Raw genomic sequence first — 17,327 nt, forward strand, 5'->3', positions numbered from 1 at the left:
CTTTGGGTTGGCAGACCTGGGTAACCAAGAAGGCTTCCTCTAAGCGACCCATGAATAGGTTGGCGTACAAGGGGGCCATCCTGGTACCCATGGCTGTTCCCTTTAATTGTTGGTATGTCTGGCCTTCAAAAGTGAAGAAGTTGTGGGTCAGGATGAAGCTGGCTAAGGTAATGAGGAAAGAGGTTTTAGGTAGGGTGGCAGGTGATCGGCGTGAAAGGAAATGCTCCATCGCAGCGAGGCCCTGGACGTGCGGAATATTTGTGTATAAGGAAGTGGCATCAATGGTTACAAGGATGGTTTCCGGGGGTAACAGATTGGGTAAGGATTCCAGGCGTTCAAGGAAGTGGTTGGTGTCTTTGATGAAGGATGGGAGACTGCATGTAATGGGTTGAAGGTGTTGATCTACGTAGGCAGAGATACGTTCTGTGGGGGCTTGGTAACCAGCTACAATGGGGCGGCCGGGATGATTGGGTTTGTGGATTTTAGGAAGAAGGTAGAAGGTTGGGGTGCGGGGTGTCGGTGGGGTCAGGAGGTTGATGGAGTCAGGTGAAAGGTTTTGCAGGGGGCCTAAGGTTCTGAGGATTCCTTGAAGCTCCGCCTGGACATCGGGAATGGGGTTACCTTGGCAAACTTTGTATGTGGTGTTGTCTGAAAGCTGACGCAGTCCCTCAGCCACATACTCCCGACGATCAAGTACCACGGTCGTGGAACCCTTGTCCGCCGGAAGAATGACGATGGATCGGTCAGCCTTCAGATCACGGATAGCCTGGGCTTCAGCAGTGGTGATGTTGGGTGTAGGATTAAGGTTTTTTAAGAAGGATTGAGATGCAAGGCTGGAAGTCAGAAATTCCTGGAAGGTTTGGAGAGGGTGATTTTGAGGAAGAGGAGGTGGGTCCCGCTGTGACGGAGGACTGAACTGTTCCAGGCAGGGTTCAATTTGGATGGTGTCTTGGGGAGTTGGATCATTAGGAGTAGGATTAGGATCATTTTTCTTCGTGGCAAAGTGATATTTCCAGCAGAGAGTACGGGTGTAGGACAGTAAATCTTTGACGAGGGCTGTTTGGTTGAATCTGGGAGTGGGGCTGAAGGTGAGGCCTTTGGATAGGACAGAGGTTTCGGATTGGGAGAGAGGTTTGGAGGAAAGGTTAACTACTGAATTAGGGTGTTGTGGTTCCAGATTGTGTTGAAAGGAATTTTGAGGTTTTGGAGGGAGTGGAGCTGGAAGTGGGAGATTGAGTAGAAGGGAGAGACTGGGTTTGTGTGCAATGAGAGGTGGTTGAGGTTTGCTGGAAAGGTTGTGAAGGGTGAGTGAGTTGCCTTTCCGGAGGTGGGAAACCAGGAGATTGGATAGTTTTTTGAGGTGGAGGGTGGCATGCTGTTCTAATTTACGGTTGGCCTGTAGGAGGATGCTCTGAACAGCCGGTGTGGATGTGGGAGAGGAAAGTTTAAGGACTTTTATTAAGGATAGGAGTTGACGGGTGTGTTCATTGGCTGAGTTGATGTGTAGGTGAAGGATTAGGTGGGTGAGGGCAATGGATTGTTCAGTTTGGAACTGGTATAGGGACTGATGGAAGGAAGGGTTGCAGCCAGAGATGGGAACTTTAAGTGTGAGGCCTTTGGGGGTAATGCCAAATGTCAGACAAGCCTGAGAAAATAGAATATGGGAGCGTAATCTGGCTAGGGCGAAGGCATGTCTGCGGAGGGAATGTAAATAAAACTTAATGGGGGCGTTGTGGGGGTGTTGTGCGGGTGACATGGTACTAGAAGGTCGAAAGTGTAACGTGAGGCTGAAATGAAAATGAATATAAAAATATGTGGGGAGAGATAAAGGTGAAGTAGAAATCAAATGGAGATCTGGTGTGAAAAGAGGCGAAAAGGGGTTGGTTGGAGCTGGGTTATGTTGATCCTGTGGTGAAATAGTGTAGGTAGAAAACGATGTGCATAAAGGTTAGGTGGTTGTGTTGCCGCCACAACACGTTAAAGGGTGGAGAAATTCGGGAAAATTTCGAAAAAACTACGTGAGGATGTATCAAAAGTAGTGGTATGGTGGTGGCAGATTATGGAAATAAGGCTAACAATGGTCTGGTGGAGAAATAATAACGTTAAAACCTGTGGGAAGCGGCTAAAAATGATCGGTGATGTGAAAAAACGGAAATCGAAATAAAGCAAAAGTTATTAAAACTAGCCGAAAAGGTTGTTTAATAGCTGAAAGGAACTGTTTGTGAACTAGAAACGGTGGATTTTATAGCAGTAGCAGTGGCATTACCCACAACTTCTTCACTTTTGAAGGCCAGACATACCAACAATTAAAGGGAACAGCCATGGGTACCAGGATGGCCCCCTCGTACGCCAACCTATTCATGGGTCGCTTAGAGGAAGCCTTCTTGGTTACCCAGGTCTGCCAACCCAAAGTTTGGTACAGATTTATTGATGACATCTTCATGATCTGGACTCACAGTGAAGAAGAACTCCAGAATTTCCTCTCCAACCTCAACTCCTTTGGTTCCATCAGATTCACCTGGTCCTACTCCAAATCCCATGCCACTTTCCTTGACGTTGACCTCCACCTGTCCAATGGCCAACTTCACACGTCCGTCCACATCAAACCCACCAACAAGCAACAGTACCTCCATTATGACAGCTGCCACCCATTCCACATCAAACGGTCCCTTCCCTACAGCCTAGGTCTTCGTGGCAAACGAATCTGCTCCAGTCCGGAATCCCTGAAACATTACACCAACAACCTGACAACAGCTTTCGCATCCCGCAACTACCCTCCCGGCCTGGTACAGAAGCAAATAACCAGAGCCACTTCCTCATCCCCTCAAACCCAGAATCCCCCACAGAAGAACCACAAAAGTGCCCCACTAGTGACAGGATACTTTCCGGGACTGGACCAGACTCTGAATGTGGCTCTCCAGCAGGGATACGACTTCCTCAAATCCTGCCCTGAAATGAGATCCATCCTTCATGAAATCCTCCCCACTCCGCCAAGAGTGTCTTTCCGCCGTCCACCTAACCTTCGTAACCTGTTAGTTCATCCCTATGAAATCCCCAAACCACCTTCCCTACCCTCTGGCTCCTATCCTTGTAACCGCCCCCGGTGCAAAACCTGTCCCATGCATCCTCCCACCACCACCTACTCCAGTCCTGTAACCCGGAAGGTGTACACGATCAAAGGCAGAGCCACGTGTGAAAGCACCCACGTGATTTACCAACTGACCTGCCTACACTGTGATGCATTCTATGTGGGAATGACCAGCAACAAACTGTCCATTCGCATGAATGGACACAGGCAGACAGTGTTTGTTGGTAATGAGGATCACCCTGTGGCTAAACATGCCTTGGTGCACAGCCAGCACATCTTGGCACAGTGTTACACCGTCCGGGTTATCTGGATACTTCCCACCAACACCAACCTATCCGAACTCCGGAGATGGGAACTTGCCCTTCAGTATATCCTCTCTTCTCGTTATCCGCCAGGCCTCAATCTCCGCTAATTTCAAGTTGCCGCCACTCATACCTCACCTGTCTCTCAACAACTTCTTTGCCTCTACTCTTCCACCTCGACTGACATCTCTGCCCAAACTCTTTGTCTTTAAATATGTCTGCTTGTGTCTGTATGTGTGGATGGATATGTGTGTGTGTGCGAGTGTATACCTGTCCTTTTTTCCCCCTAAGGTAAGTCTTCCCGCTCCTGGGATTGGAATGACTCCTTACCCTCTCCCTTAAAACCCACATCCTTTCGTCTTTCCCTCTCCTTCCCTCTTTCCTGATGAGGCAACAGTTTGTTGCGAAAGCTTGAATTTTGTGTGTATATTTGTGTTTGTTTGTGTGTCTATCGACCTGCCAGCGCTTTTGTTTGGTAAGTCTCATCATCTTTCTTTTTAGATATATATATATATATATATATATATATATATATATATATATATATATATATATATATATATTGGGGGCTATGTATACATGTATTTATAATTGGAGTATTATTTGTGTTACTGTGTATGTTGCGATGCCATTGTTGGTGGTCAACAAACTTCATTATACTGTATGTATTTGCAATAAGGGAATCTGTTGTCCAATGGATATGCACAACTGGTGTGGGTGTAATAGAAGCCTTGTTGAAAGTCATACGGGAACTGAAACCTACTGTACATATAGTCTATTTCTGTATAAATGTGTGGAGAATATAGGAGGGAGGAAATCTGCTAGTTGAGATTTTATTAAAATTTCTAATGTATCTGTGGCACCTGGAGTTCTCTTGGTGCGGGGGGGTAGAAGTGTCAGAGGTCCTGGTCTGGGAACATTTGAAGGGTGAAATAGAATATATTTAACTATGCCATGTTTGTATTTGATTTGTGTGCATGTTTGTCATTTGTACAAACCTCAATAAGAACTGATCAGTGAAAACAGGATGTTCCAGGGAGGATTTGGATAGTCTGATTCCTGGGAAATGTGGGTCTGCATGTCTATTCAAGATTTATGAGGATTTGATTAAATATTGATAGGATGGCTTGGCTAATGAGAGGAAGCACAGTGCTGCTGGCTGACAAGTTTGGAAAGACTGTAGTCCAATGCATAAACCTGTGAACACAAGGATCTGGTTACAACTTCGTGCAACTTACAGAAACAACTGTGTAAAAAGTGAAAGTGTTAATGTGCAGTGAGTGGGCAACCTACATATAGACTAACACGGGCATTTATTTTGCCTGCCCAATCAGACTCAATAGGATACTATCTAATCGTATATTTGAGTTGGATACATTGTTGGATTATGTATGTATGTTTCCTAATGACAGTACTTACACTGATTAACTCACCACTATAACACTGTTCTACATGTTTTGGTGCCATTATAGTTATAATTAAAATGTTTAATATATAAAGTAATATGGGTTCACTCCATTTGGTGCTACTTCATGTTGCCGTTACTAAGGTAATGTCTCCATGAAGTGGAGGTATGTAAGGTAACAGGGGATAATATGGAACTCTTTCAAGTAATTTAAAATTTAAAGCACAGCAGCAGAGATAATATGCTGGGCAAAATAGACCGAAAAATACTTGTTTTATGTTTTGATGGACGTTGTAGTTCCGTTGGATAGTGTTTTGGTTTTCTTTTAATTGCAACGAATTATATAAGTGTGGTGATAATTTGTAAAATTATATAATGTATTTAGATTTAAGTATTTAAATATTATAAAATATTGTAAACAAATTGTGGCCATGTTTAGCGATTATTTTGATTACTGTGGTGTCATGTGACCCGACTCAGGACTGTGGATATGAGCGGGAAAATCGTGGTCTTTTGTTGTTGGCCGTTGTGGTGGTGAGTTGGGAGCGGCAAAGTGCCACGAGTGCAAGCATGGACGCCAGGGTATGCGAAGGAACAAAGTGAAAGTGTGTGGGTGTGAGACAAACAGTGTATGAATTGCACCGATTATTATTTGTGAACTTAAAAATGCATGGCCACAACGTTAAAGTGTTTCTTTTGAATAAATAAGTTTCAATCTGAACGTGTATAGTTCAATTCACTGCTCTTAAAAAGTCAGCCAATATCAGACTCAATAATAGGGGCGCAAATGCAACAGTTTACTACCAACCCCCTTTACAGATGAGCCACGTGAAAAATAGGTAGTAAACGAGCCCGAGTTCAGTTGCATCTTCTTCACGAACTCGTATTTTGGTGGAGGTGGTGGCGAGAGGAGTTGATCGCAAACCAAGTCCGAATGATCATGGAGGTGCGTGATGAGGCACAGGAATTTAGAGTTGTCATCAGACATGTGATGCAACTAAAAAAGGTGCATGACAAGCTCAAACCATGACACTGGGTTGTCTTCGTATAAAGGTGGCAACCTTGCCAGATGACCTGAGGGAGGGGACAAAGGCGACTTTGGTGTCTCTTGAAAAACTGGCTGGCCCATGACAGGAGAGGCTATACAGCAAGCCGGTGCAGTAGGCGCAGGTGTGTATCTGGTGAAAACGTCCATAGCAAAGGTGGGTTGCATTGTCCTTGATGTGTTGTGAAAACACAATGTAGCTAACACAGTCAGTACCATGGGAATGAGCGGTTGTGCAGTAGGCATTGGTGTCCCATAAACTGGGCTGTAGGCTACAAGCACTGATTTGAACTGACCCATCCTGTGGGAGAGGCGAGCAGCTGGAACCCGGGCCCCCTACGAGTGCAGTGGGGAAGGGGGTGGGTTGCGGTAGGCAGAGAGGGGGGGGGGGGGGCGGTTCTTCTTAAATGAGCATGGAGAATTGTGCGCACTAAAATGTTCTTAATTAGTTTGCCAATGAGGCAAAACCAGAACAGGTTACAGTTGATAGTGGCCAGGTGCATTTAGCAATAATGGCGGTGCTGCACTCGGCATGACAGTAACTGTTGTTGGGGCCCGTTGAGAGTCAATGTACATGTGCGAATATAGATCGCTTTGAACATTATACGATCGATTGGTAGGTACACAGTTCTGAATATTATTCACTTCACATTTCACATGTTGGTGAGCACAGTCCGGCGACACAAAACCTGAGTCCACTGTTTGTGTTCCCGTTGTAGAGTGACAAAGTTTGAAGTTAACGTGGCTGGAGATCATGAATCACTGTGAATTAATGTAGAACTGGACATTCAAAAAGGAATAAAGATGTCTGGTGATCATTGTTGGGCTTCCAAATCTTCGAACAAAGTGTCGGGTGAGGTGGCCATGGCGGTGTGCGCATAACCTGTTGGTTTACAACACCCGGCACGGAAGTCATGGAAGATGTAGAAACTTCGGGATCACCAGTATGGGAACAGGATACGATTATTGGAATAAGGACTAAACTGTCCCCATTAATATCTGGACATATATGTATTTCGCCATGATCTACACGTGCACACAGTGCAAGGTATAAGAACAGACTGAATTAACATGGTGGCTCAGATAAGCAATCTGAGTCCCAAAGATTATGTTGCTCATGGTTGATATGACCTGTTGATGCCACAAATAAATTAATAGGAAGAGTAAACAAAGAGATAGGTGTGTAATAACCAAAAAATTTCCATATGTGAACTTAATAAATGTAAGCACGTTAGACAGATCCATGCATACCAGCCACGGCCTTCATTTAAATCACAGTGGGAAACAATTTTTGTTTGAAGAAATCTGTCATTTAGCAAATTTGAGTCACAACAGGCATAGTATAGAAGCAGTCCAAAGTGCTTTGGACAAATGGGTCATAAAGAAAGATGCAATGTCTTTTAAAAAGGATGAAAGACATTTTTAGGGAAGTGTACTGTATCAAAAAAAAAAAAAAAAAAAAAGTGATGCAGAACTAAATTGCAAATACACACTAAAGATTGTACACCAGAATGTTCAGTCGTTAACAAACAAAGTTGGTGAAATACATATATTCCTCAATAGTGAATGGAAAGATGTTTCAGTTTTATGTTTTGTTAACATTGTTTACAAAATGAGTATTTCCAATGCGTAAAAATATTGTATTTTAACCTTTCAAACTGCTTTTGTAGAATAGAATCAAAACAAGGGGGAACTTGTACATATGTAAAAGAAAATGTAGATTATAAGAGTATAGCCTCTGTTTGCAAACTACTTTAAAATATTGCATTTTAACCATGCAAACAGCTTTTGTAGAATAGAATGTAAAAGAAAATGTAGCTTATAAGAGTATAGCATCTGTTTGCAAACTAAGTTGTGAAAGAGACATTGAAATCACAGCTGTTGAGTTAATGTCTAAAAAAACTATTATTTTATATGTATATAAATCTCCTGTAAGCAACATAAGTGTTCTTCTTCTTCAGCAAGACACATACTCTCTCCTTTATTAGACACATGCAATTTTTCCTTTTCATGTGGTGTCTTCCCACAGCAACTGAAAATGGGAAAAGTAATGCCCCTATATAAAAAAGGTGATCAGCAATGTATGGGTAACTAGTGATGTATTGGGTAGCTAGCTAGCAATGTAGGGGTAGCTATAGGCCTGTGTCACTACTGTCAGGGCTTTTGAAAATTATTGAAAAAATGTTCCTTTCACAAGTAACTACATTCTTTGACAAGAATAATATTATTTCTGCATGTCAACATGGTGTCAGACCACAGCAAGCAACTGAAACAGCCACTTTCAACCTGATAAACCATGTCTTAAATGCAGTGGACAACCACAGAAAAATCTCAGGTTTATTATTGACCTAACAAAAGCTTTTGATGTGATTGATCATTCTGTGCTCCTGAGAAGGCTTGAATGGTATGGTGTAAGAGGTGTGCCAAATCAGTGGATTAAATCATATTTGGAATATTGCTCTCAGGTAACTGAGATTAAGTACATGGAAGGAAATGAACTCCAGGTCCACCATTCAGAACCATGTGGACTAAGTCGTGGTGTTTCACAGGGATCTATTTTAGGTCTCTTTCTTTTTTTGGCATAAATTGATGATTTCCCATCACACGTTAGAGATTCTGAACCAGTACTGTTTGCAGATGACACCAGTCTATTGATTGTAGGAAAGAAAGAAGAAAATCTTACTGTATCTGCAAAAGATATTACAAAAGAAGTAGCTGAATGGTTTACCAGAAACAGGCTAATAATTAATCTCCCCAAAAAAGGTACCATTACTCATGAATTTCCACACAGATCAAAATAAAAACGTGGCACAACCCATAATATGTATAGATAATCAAAACATTAGTGCTGTCATATCCAGGAAAATCTTAAATGAAGCACTCAAATCACATCCCTAAATTCAAAACTAGCAAAAATGAGCCATGTAGAAAGAATTCTTTGCAACAGTATTAGTGCAGAAACGGTAAGGGCTGTATATATTGCTTGTGTATATTCAATACTGAAGTATGGTATCATTTTCTGGGGAAATGTACACCAGGCCATAACAGTTTTCAGGAAAGAAAAGGCAATTATAAGAATAATGAAACAAGTGAGCAGAAGAAAACCATGCAAACCTTTCTTTGAAGATCTAATGGTCTTACCCTTTCCTGCATTTATATACTGGAAGTAGTCATGCACATAAAAAAGCATACTGGGAAAAGAAAAACTTTTTCCTCAATACAAAAGTGTCCATGATTACAATACCAGGTCAGACAGTGACATACATGTTAGTCATTGTAACACCACATCATGCCAAAAAGGTTTATATAATGCAGAAACAAAACTATACAACAGATTACCAAGACATATAAAATCCCTTACTGAACTATAGAGCTTTAAAAGTCTGTGATAGCCCACCTTCTGAAAAACTGCTGCTACTCAATCTCACAGTATCTCATGCAATAAAAAATGTAATTTGTATCTTTAATTGTAGGAATAAGTGACAAATATACAGTATTTTTCTAAAATTGTAATTATTAACTTTATAGATCCAGTTTGTTATAAAAATTTAAATAATGTATGTTTGATGACTGAAAAACCAATAGATAAAAATGTTTTCTGCCCAATATCCTGTGTATGACACATGTACTGAAAAAGAGATTTATATGGACAAATACATAAATCAATAAATAAATAATAACTTAAGTATAACAAGCTTTATTGCACCCAGCCTTGGCTGAAAAATTGTACTGTGTGTCTACATTTTTTTATAAATATTGGACTAAGTCCATAAAATGTACATTGTTAACATGTAAATAAATAAACTGTACTGATCGAAAGGGTAAGGCATCTAACAGATATGATGAAATATCTTTTAGGGTTATCAAGAACAGTGCCCATATTTTAGCTCAGTATTTAGATACCTGCTTTTGTTCACATGATAACCACATTCCAGTCCAAACACTGCTGGAGATGTCAGTCATGTGTGCTTGAGCTGCACTTGCTAGTATGAACAAATGTGTGTGTCTTTCCTACCCTGAAGAAGGCTTTGGCCAAAAGCTAAATGTGTAACAGGCTTTTTGTTATGCCTGTCTACAACTCAGAGTGTCAACTTTATGATGAGTAGCAATCTATGTTTTTCCTTATATTTTTGTGCAACATTTCTTTTATGTGTGATCATCTTCCTGGCACATTGACAGACATGCTAGTGAAACATTATAAAATGGGTGAAAGAGATAACACAGGCAACTACTATCAAATTTCTTTGTTACCAGTGTTTTCCAAAGATACTGAAAAAACAGTGTATAAGGGAGCAGTGGCACAGGTCAGTAACAATTATTTGCTGCCAGGCTCAGAGCTTGGCTTCAAGGAAGGAGTATCCACAGAAAAAGGAATTTATTATTTTGTGCATGATGTGTTAGCAGGGCTACAGAAAGAACTGAGGACAGCAGAGATTTTCTTTGATTTAACTAATGCATTGGTAATACAGACTATGCAAGAATTCTGGATTATTGTGAACTTTGTGGTGGATTAGGGGAAGAGTTCAATGATGGTTCACTTTCTATATGTATGTAGGAAGCAGAAGGCTGTACTCCAGTGTCAAAAAACAGAGAAGAGATTTCAATTGGAGTAGAGCCATCAAAAGTAGGGTTCCACAGGATTGTATTCTGGGTCTGTTGCTTTTATCGATGTATACATAAACGATCTGACACTAAACAGGGCAGATGATTCAATAATTTTGTTCTTCGGCTATGATGCAAGTGTTATTGTGAAAGACATGGAATGGAATGTAAATGATCTAGCTGACAAATAGTTGGTAGCATCAGCATATGGCTTTCAGGAAACAGCCTAACACTTAGTTGCAACCTAATGGAAACCATGCAGTTTTGAACACAGAACTCTAGATCTGCAGTCCATCACTCTTCAAAAACTATAATTAAAAATTTTCAGTGCTTTCTTATGCTTACCTTGTTAATTCCTAAACCGGCAAACCAGTGGCTATGTGTGACTCTATCTTTCTGAAAAAGAAGACCATAAACTCAGCTGAAAAAGGTAGTCCATAGTTACAATAGCAAATAAAGTAATCACTTACAAAAATAAAGAAAGAGCTGGATGGTACTGTTGGCAGGGAGACCCTTGGGAGTGGGAGTAGATTCGGCTATCTAATTGTAAAGGGGCTTCCTCTGCTATGTACACTGGCCCTTTCCCTAATGGCATCTGAAGGTTTTGCCTTAAGTGTATATTTTGAGCTTAGGTGATTATAATGGATGTGTGTGCTTTCTGGTGTCACATTTGTTTTGTGAGACTAAAAGAGAGGGTGAAACTTCATGCTGGTATATGTATACTCCCACATCAACTCACACAGCGCGGGTATGTGTCAGCGATCTTGGCTGCAGAGGTGGTTATTTATTAAACAGAAGTCACCATCAAGGATATTGCATAAAGTAGATAACTGCACACTTTGTAGGGTCTGCTTCAGATGTAAATGAATTACTACATCTATTTCCAATTACATTTCCCTCTTAGTATCATTTGTGACACTTTAGCAAAATCTCTCTCAGATGATATCCAAATACATTCGGTGACAATATAAGACATAAAAGCTGTGTCCATGTAGACTTTACCTTCTTGTTTTTCTTTTTCTGCTGTATATGTAATATGTCAACTGCCTTGGGCCTGCCAAGATGTCTCTTCCTTGGGGTTTTCTTATAGCACTATTTTTACCATCCCTTCTCAGTATATGTTCCTACCATTAAATTATTCTATTCCTTATTTCTGCTGTCATACCCAGTTCATTGTATAGTGCATTTATTTCTGGTTTTTTTTCTAAATCTTCCATGCTCAGACAATGGTTCAGAAACTTGCTTAGCATTTTATTTAAAAGTGTGGTAATTTCCTTTTTCTAATTGCTCAGTGTCAGTGTCCATTTAAAGTGAGTATTAAGGCAGGTAATCTGAATTTTTATGGTGGAAATTGGTGTAAAGTGAGCACACTACCATCTTCCCCGGTCTGTTTAACCTGTTATTGAAGAAGGCACTAAAAAAGACAACATTGATTGTTAGAGGTGTGAGCATACATTATGAGATAAAACTGTTAGCCTCTGCTGACAATACTGTCCTTATAGTAGATGAGGGAAACAAACTAAAAACAACTGATAGAACGTTAACAAGTGAGACAAAAATGAAGAGAAAATGGAATGTACTGTAATAACTTAGGGATGATGTAGAAGAAGCAGAGGGAACACTGGACATCGGAAGCATGCTGTTTAAGAAGCCAAGAGCCCTCAGATACCTTTGGATTAATACTAATTTGAATAATAATAGGGATGAGGAGATAATGACTATTTAAAATCTGCAAGGAGGTGCAAGTCTGCAGTGAATAAACTATTCATCAATAAACTGCTAACAAGAACATTAGAAATTTTGCATTAAATTGAGATAATGAATAATAACCAGCAACATACTTTAATCTTCTGTGGATAATCTTCATATCTTTCCATATGACTAATGGTCTATGCCTAACTCTCAAGAACCAAGAAACAGAGAAATACGCTGCAGCTCTCTAAGGTACTTTGGATGATACATGGAAACAGTGGTAAACATTAACAGAGACACACCTAGAAGCTATATACAGTTTATCGATATCACCAAATGACAGACACATGTAGTTACCGGATATCAGAAGTGGAAATTCCAAGATCAAGCACAAAAAATGTACACTCACAGTCAGAGCATTTTACTATTATTACTGTCCATGAGGCCAACAATATTGTTTTGGCTCAAAATGGGAAAAGATCCTTGGTATCAACCAGAGTCTTCATATGGGATTAAGACTGAGTGATTTAACAGGCCAGTGAAGGTGCAGTAGGAAACCAGAGTGCTCCTCAAATCAGGAATATATATGTGCAGCCCTGTAATCATGGCTGTTCCCATTTTGGAAGATACGAGTGTCCACCGCATACTCATCACAACTGTTGTTAGCATCTCACTTAGACAATGAACTGCAATCATTTCATTCCAGAATGATAGCCATAGAGGAACTATGGGCAAGATTGTAAATCATGCCCTGGACAAGTATGTTGCTTCTAAGTGGATTAAGGACAGAAAAGACCCAGTGTGGTTTAATAACAAAGTTCAGAAAATGCTGAGGAAGCAAAGGATGTAGCACTCTTGGTTCAAAAGAGGACACACAAATGACAACAGGTAAAGGTAGTAGAGATTCGTGCATCTGTGAAAAGATCTATGCGCAAAGGATACAACAGTTACCATTGTCACACCTTGGCTAAAGATCTGGCAGAGAACCTGAACAAATTCTGGCCATATGTAAAATTGCTAATTGGGTCTAAGGCTTCCATTCAGTCACTTGTTGACCAGTCTGGTTTGGCAGTATAAGAGAGCAAAAGGAAAGCTGAAGTTTTAAATTACACAGTTAAGAAATTGTTCATGCAGGAGAATCATACAAACATGCCATCATTTGGGCATTCCACAGAGTCCTGTATGCATGGCATAGTAATAAGCATCCCTGTCATAGAGAAACAACTGAAAGAGTTAAAAACAAATAAGTCATCAGGTCTGGATGGATTCCCAATTTGGTTTTACAAAGAGTACTCTATGCCATTGGCCTCATACTTAGTTTGCATTTATCGTGAATCTCTCAACCAGCACAAAGTGTCAAGCGACTGGAAAAAAGCTCAGGTGACACCTGTGTATAAGAAGATTAAAAGAACAGACCCAAAAAACTACAGACCAATGTCCTTAACATTGGTTTGCTAAGGAATTCTAGAGCATATTCTGAGTTCAAATGTAATCAATTTCCTATAGACCAAAAAGCTCATGTCCATGAATTAGCAAGGCTTTAGAAACCATCACTCATGCAAAACCCAGCTTGCTCTTTTCTCACATGATATTCTGCGAACTATGGATGAAGGGCAACAGGCTGAGTCCATGTCGCTAGACTTCCGAAAAGCAATTGGCATGGAATCTAGATTGCAGACTGCTAACTAAGGTATGTGCATATGGAATAGACTCCCAGATATGCAACTGGCTTGAAGACTTCTTAAGTAAAAGAGCACAGTATGTTGTCCTCAATAGCAAGTGTTCATCAGAGGCAGGTGTAACATCAGGAGTGCCCCATGGAAGTGTAGTAGGACCGCTGCTATTTTCTATATACATATATGATCTGATAGACAGGATAGGCAGCAATCTGCAGTTGTTCACTGATGATGCTGTGGTGTACAGGAAAGTGTCAAAGGTAACTGACTGAAGATTGATACAAGGTGACCTAGACAAAATTTCTAGTTCATGTGATGAACAGCAGCTGGCTCTAAATGTAGAAAAATGTAAGTTAATTTGGATGAGGGGGAAAAGCAAACCCACATTTGGATACATCATTAGTAGTGTCCACCTTGACACGGGCACATTGTTTAAATATTTAGGCACAACATTGCAAAGTGATACAAAATGGAATTGGAATGTGAGCATTGTGGTAGGGAAGGCAAATGGTCGACTTTGGTTTATTGGGAGAATTTTAGGAAAGTGCGGTTTATCTGCAAAGGAGACCCCACACATGACACTAGTGTGACCTATTATTGAGTACTGCCTGAGTGTTTGGGGTCCACACCATGTTAGTTTGAAAGAAGACGTTGAAGCAATTCAAAGGTAAGCTGCTGGATTTGTTACCAGTAAATTTGATCAGCATACAAGTATGTATTATTTATGGAAAGTTCTCTAAATTTCCTATGTCTGTAATATTAGCATATCCAGGAATCATCAGTGTTTGTATAAAGAAAAACACTCTCCATTCAGTATAGCTGCCTCTGTATGTTGGTGTTTCAGATAAATATGCTATTGGTGCTGAGTTTGTACTTCATTAACTACCCCACTTTGGGAATTGGATTTAACAGTGGTTACAGTACGACATCTCTAGCTGTCTCCTGAAATGTGTCTGCCTGACACTCAATGGCTCCTACTAGGTAAGTATTACTGGATTAATTAAGATAAGACAAGCTCATCAACTAGCTGAAATTCAGAAAGGTGTGGCAGAATCAATTTGAATCAAGTTATGAACTTACAATAAAACATGATATCTATGTATAAGGACTGAGTTCTTTGGGATACTGTTTTGTGATGTATGGTTATTGTATGTGCTCTGAAAAAAGTATATATTAAACTGACAAAAGTACAGTATATGTAATAATGTTTATTCTGTGGTCAAAATAATAACATGAATTCTTTACAGACGAATGGAAAAACTGGTAGAAGCTGACTTTGGGGAAGAACCGTCTGGATTCCGTAGAAATATTGGAACATGTGAGGCAATACTGACCTTACGACTTATCTTAGAAGAAAGATTAAGGAAAGGCAAACCTATGTTCCTAGCATTTGTAGACATAGAGAAAGCTTTTGACAATGTTGACTGGAATACTCTCTTTCAAATTCTAAAGGTGGCAGGGGTAAAATACAGGGAGTGAAAGGCTATTTACAATTTGTACAGAAACCAGATGGCAGTTATAAGAGTCGAGGGACATGAAAGGGAAGCAGTGGTTGGGAAGGGAGTGAGACAGGGTTGTAGCCTCTCCCCGATGTTATTCAATCTGTATATTGAGCAAGCAGTAAAGGAAACAAAAGAAAAATTCAGAGTAGGTATTAAAATCTGTGGAGAAAAAATAAAAACTTTGAGGTTCGCCGATGACATTGTAATTCTGTCAGAGACAGCAAAGGACTTGGAAGAGCAGTTGAACAGAATGGACAGTGTCTTGAAAGGAGGATATAAGATGAACATCGAGGATAATGGAATGCAGTCGAATTAAGTCATGTGATGCTGAGGGAATTAGATTAGGAAATGAGACACTGAAAGTAGTAAAGGAGTTTTGTTATTTGGGGAGCAAAATAACTGATGATGGTTTGAAGTAGAGAAGATATAAAATGTAGACTGGCAATGGCAAGGAAAGCATTTGTGAAGAAGAGAAATTTGTTAACATCGAGTATAGATTTAAGTGTCAGGAACTCATTTCTGAAGGTATTTGTATGGAGTGTAGCCATGTATGGAAGAGAAACATGGACGATAAATAGTTTGGACAAGAAGAGAATAGAAGCTTTCGAAATATGGTGCTACAGAAGAATGCTGAAGATTAGGTGGGTAGATCACATAACTAATGAGGTGGTATTGAATAGAATTGGGGAGAAGAGAAGTTTGTGGCACAACTTGACAAGAAGAAGGGACCGGTTGGTAGGACATGTTCTGAGGCACCAAGGGATCACCAATTTAGCATTGGAGGGCAGCGTGGAGGGTAAAAATCGTAGAGGGGGACCAAGAGATGAATACACTAAGCAGATTCAGAAGATGTAGGAGGCAGTAAGTTCTGGGAGACGAAGAAGCTTGCACAGGATAGGGTAGCACGGAGAGCTGCATCAAACCAGTCTCAGGACTGAAGACTGCAACAACAACATTCAGTGGTATTACATAGGGTACCTAAAGTGGTGATCCCGATACTGAGTGAGTTTGTTGCATATTTTATGTCTTCAGAGAGGCATAATGGATACTATAAAAAATGTTGTCATGAAGTCAGCATCTTCATCCACAGCCACATCTGGCAACATTGTTTCACCAGTTCTATGACCCCAATAGGTATTTTAACATCAAGTTGCCTGTTTTTTGTCCTACAAGTGCACAATTATGGCTTACCCAGGTTGATGATATTTTTATGTTGTAAGCCCTCATGTCAGACTCAGACCAATTTTCCTTGGCCATTTCACAAAAGGATCTTAATGCAATTGAGCAGGTCAATGATATTCTGCACTTGCAGTCTTTTCGTGTGTTCAAAGAGACAGTGCTCCAATGCTTTGTTTTCACGTGTGTGACACCATCTGAAATTCTTGAAGCACTTTACATGCATACAGGTAACAAACTGCTAGCTGATGCTTCATTAAATATCTTTCAGAAGCGCAGGCTCCCACATAATGTCAAGGCAGTTCTGTCAGCTTTTACTGATCAGTCTGTTGACAAACTGGCTAAGAAAGCTGATGCAACTACAATTGCAGCTGAAAGTGTTGACAGTAACAAATGTGGCACCATTAAAGAGGTTGTGAATTGCAGCCCCAAACCATGCATGAATGCTATGGGCCATGCAGATACATCCCTGTTACAGGAGACACTGACAGAGTCATCTGTGGCGAGTTTGTTGAACAAGCTTGCACGTCTAAATGCCAAGTTAAACAGACAGAATTCTGAGTCTACTCCTAAGGTAAGAAACAAATTTCAATATATTCATAGCTGGTGTCGATATCATCAGTGTTTTGGAACAGCAGTAAAGTAATGTACCAAACTTTGCTTGTACCCAAACTTGACCAACGAGTGCCAATAGGCACACCTGCTCATTGATCTCATTTACAGCACGTACATTACTGCTCAAATGCCACAGTTACTGATGTTGCTGTTTCTGCAAGACTGTTCATCGAGGACAAGTTATCACAAGCTGTGTTCTTGATTGATACTGAATTAGTGTTATT

The 17,327-nt window shown here is 40.4% G+C and overlaps 1 protein-coding gene across 1 annotated transcript in view; it reads right to left on the reverse strand.

Annotated features, from left to right (window-relative positions):
* LOC126229628 (putative ankyrin repeat protein RF_0381) overlaps positions 1-17,327 on the reverse strand; it is a 243,671-nt gene that overhangs the window by 156,239 nt on the left and 70,105 nt on the right. The window contains exon 5 of the mRNA XM_049942370.1: positions 10,788-10,838. Coding sequence (XP_049798327.1) covers positions 10,788-10,838 — 51 coding nt within the window. The remainder of the gene's footprint in view (positions 1-10,787; positions 10,839-17,327) is intronic.

This window comes from Schistocerca nitens, unplaced genomic scaffold, assembly GCF_023898315.1.
Source record: "Schistocerca nitens isolate TAMUIC-IGC-003100 unplaced genomic scaffold, iqSchNite1.1 HiC_scaffold_376, whole genome shotgun sequence".
Lineage (NCBI taxonomy): Eukaryota > Metazoa > Arthropoda > Insecta > Orthoptera > Acrididae > Schistocerca > Schistocerca nitens.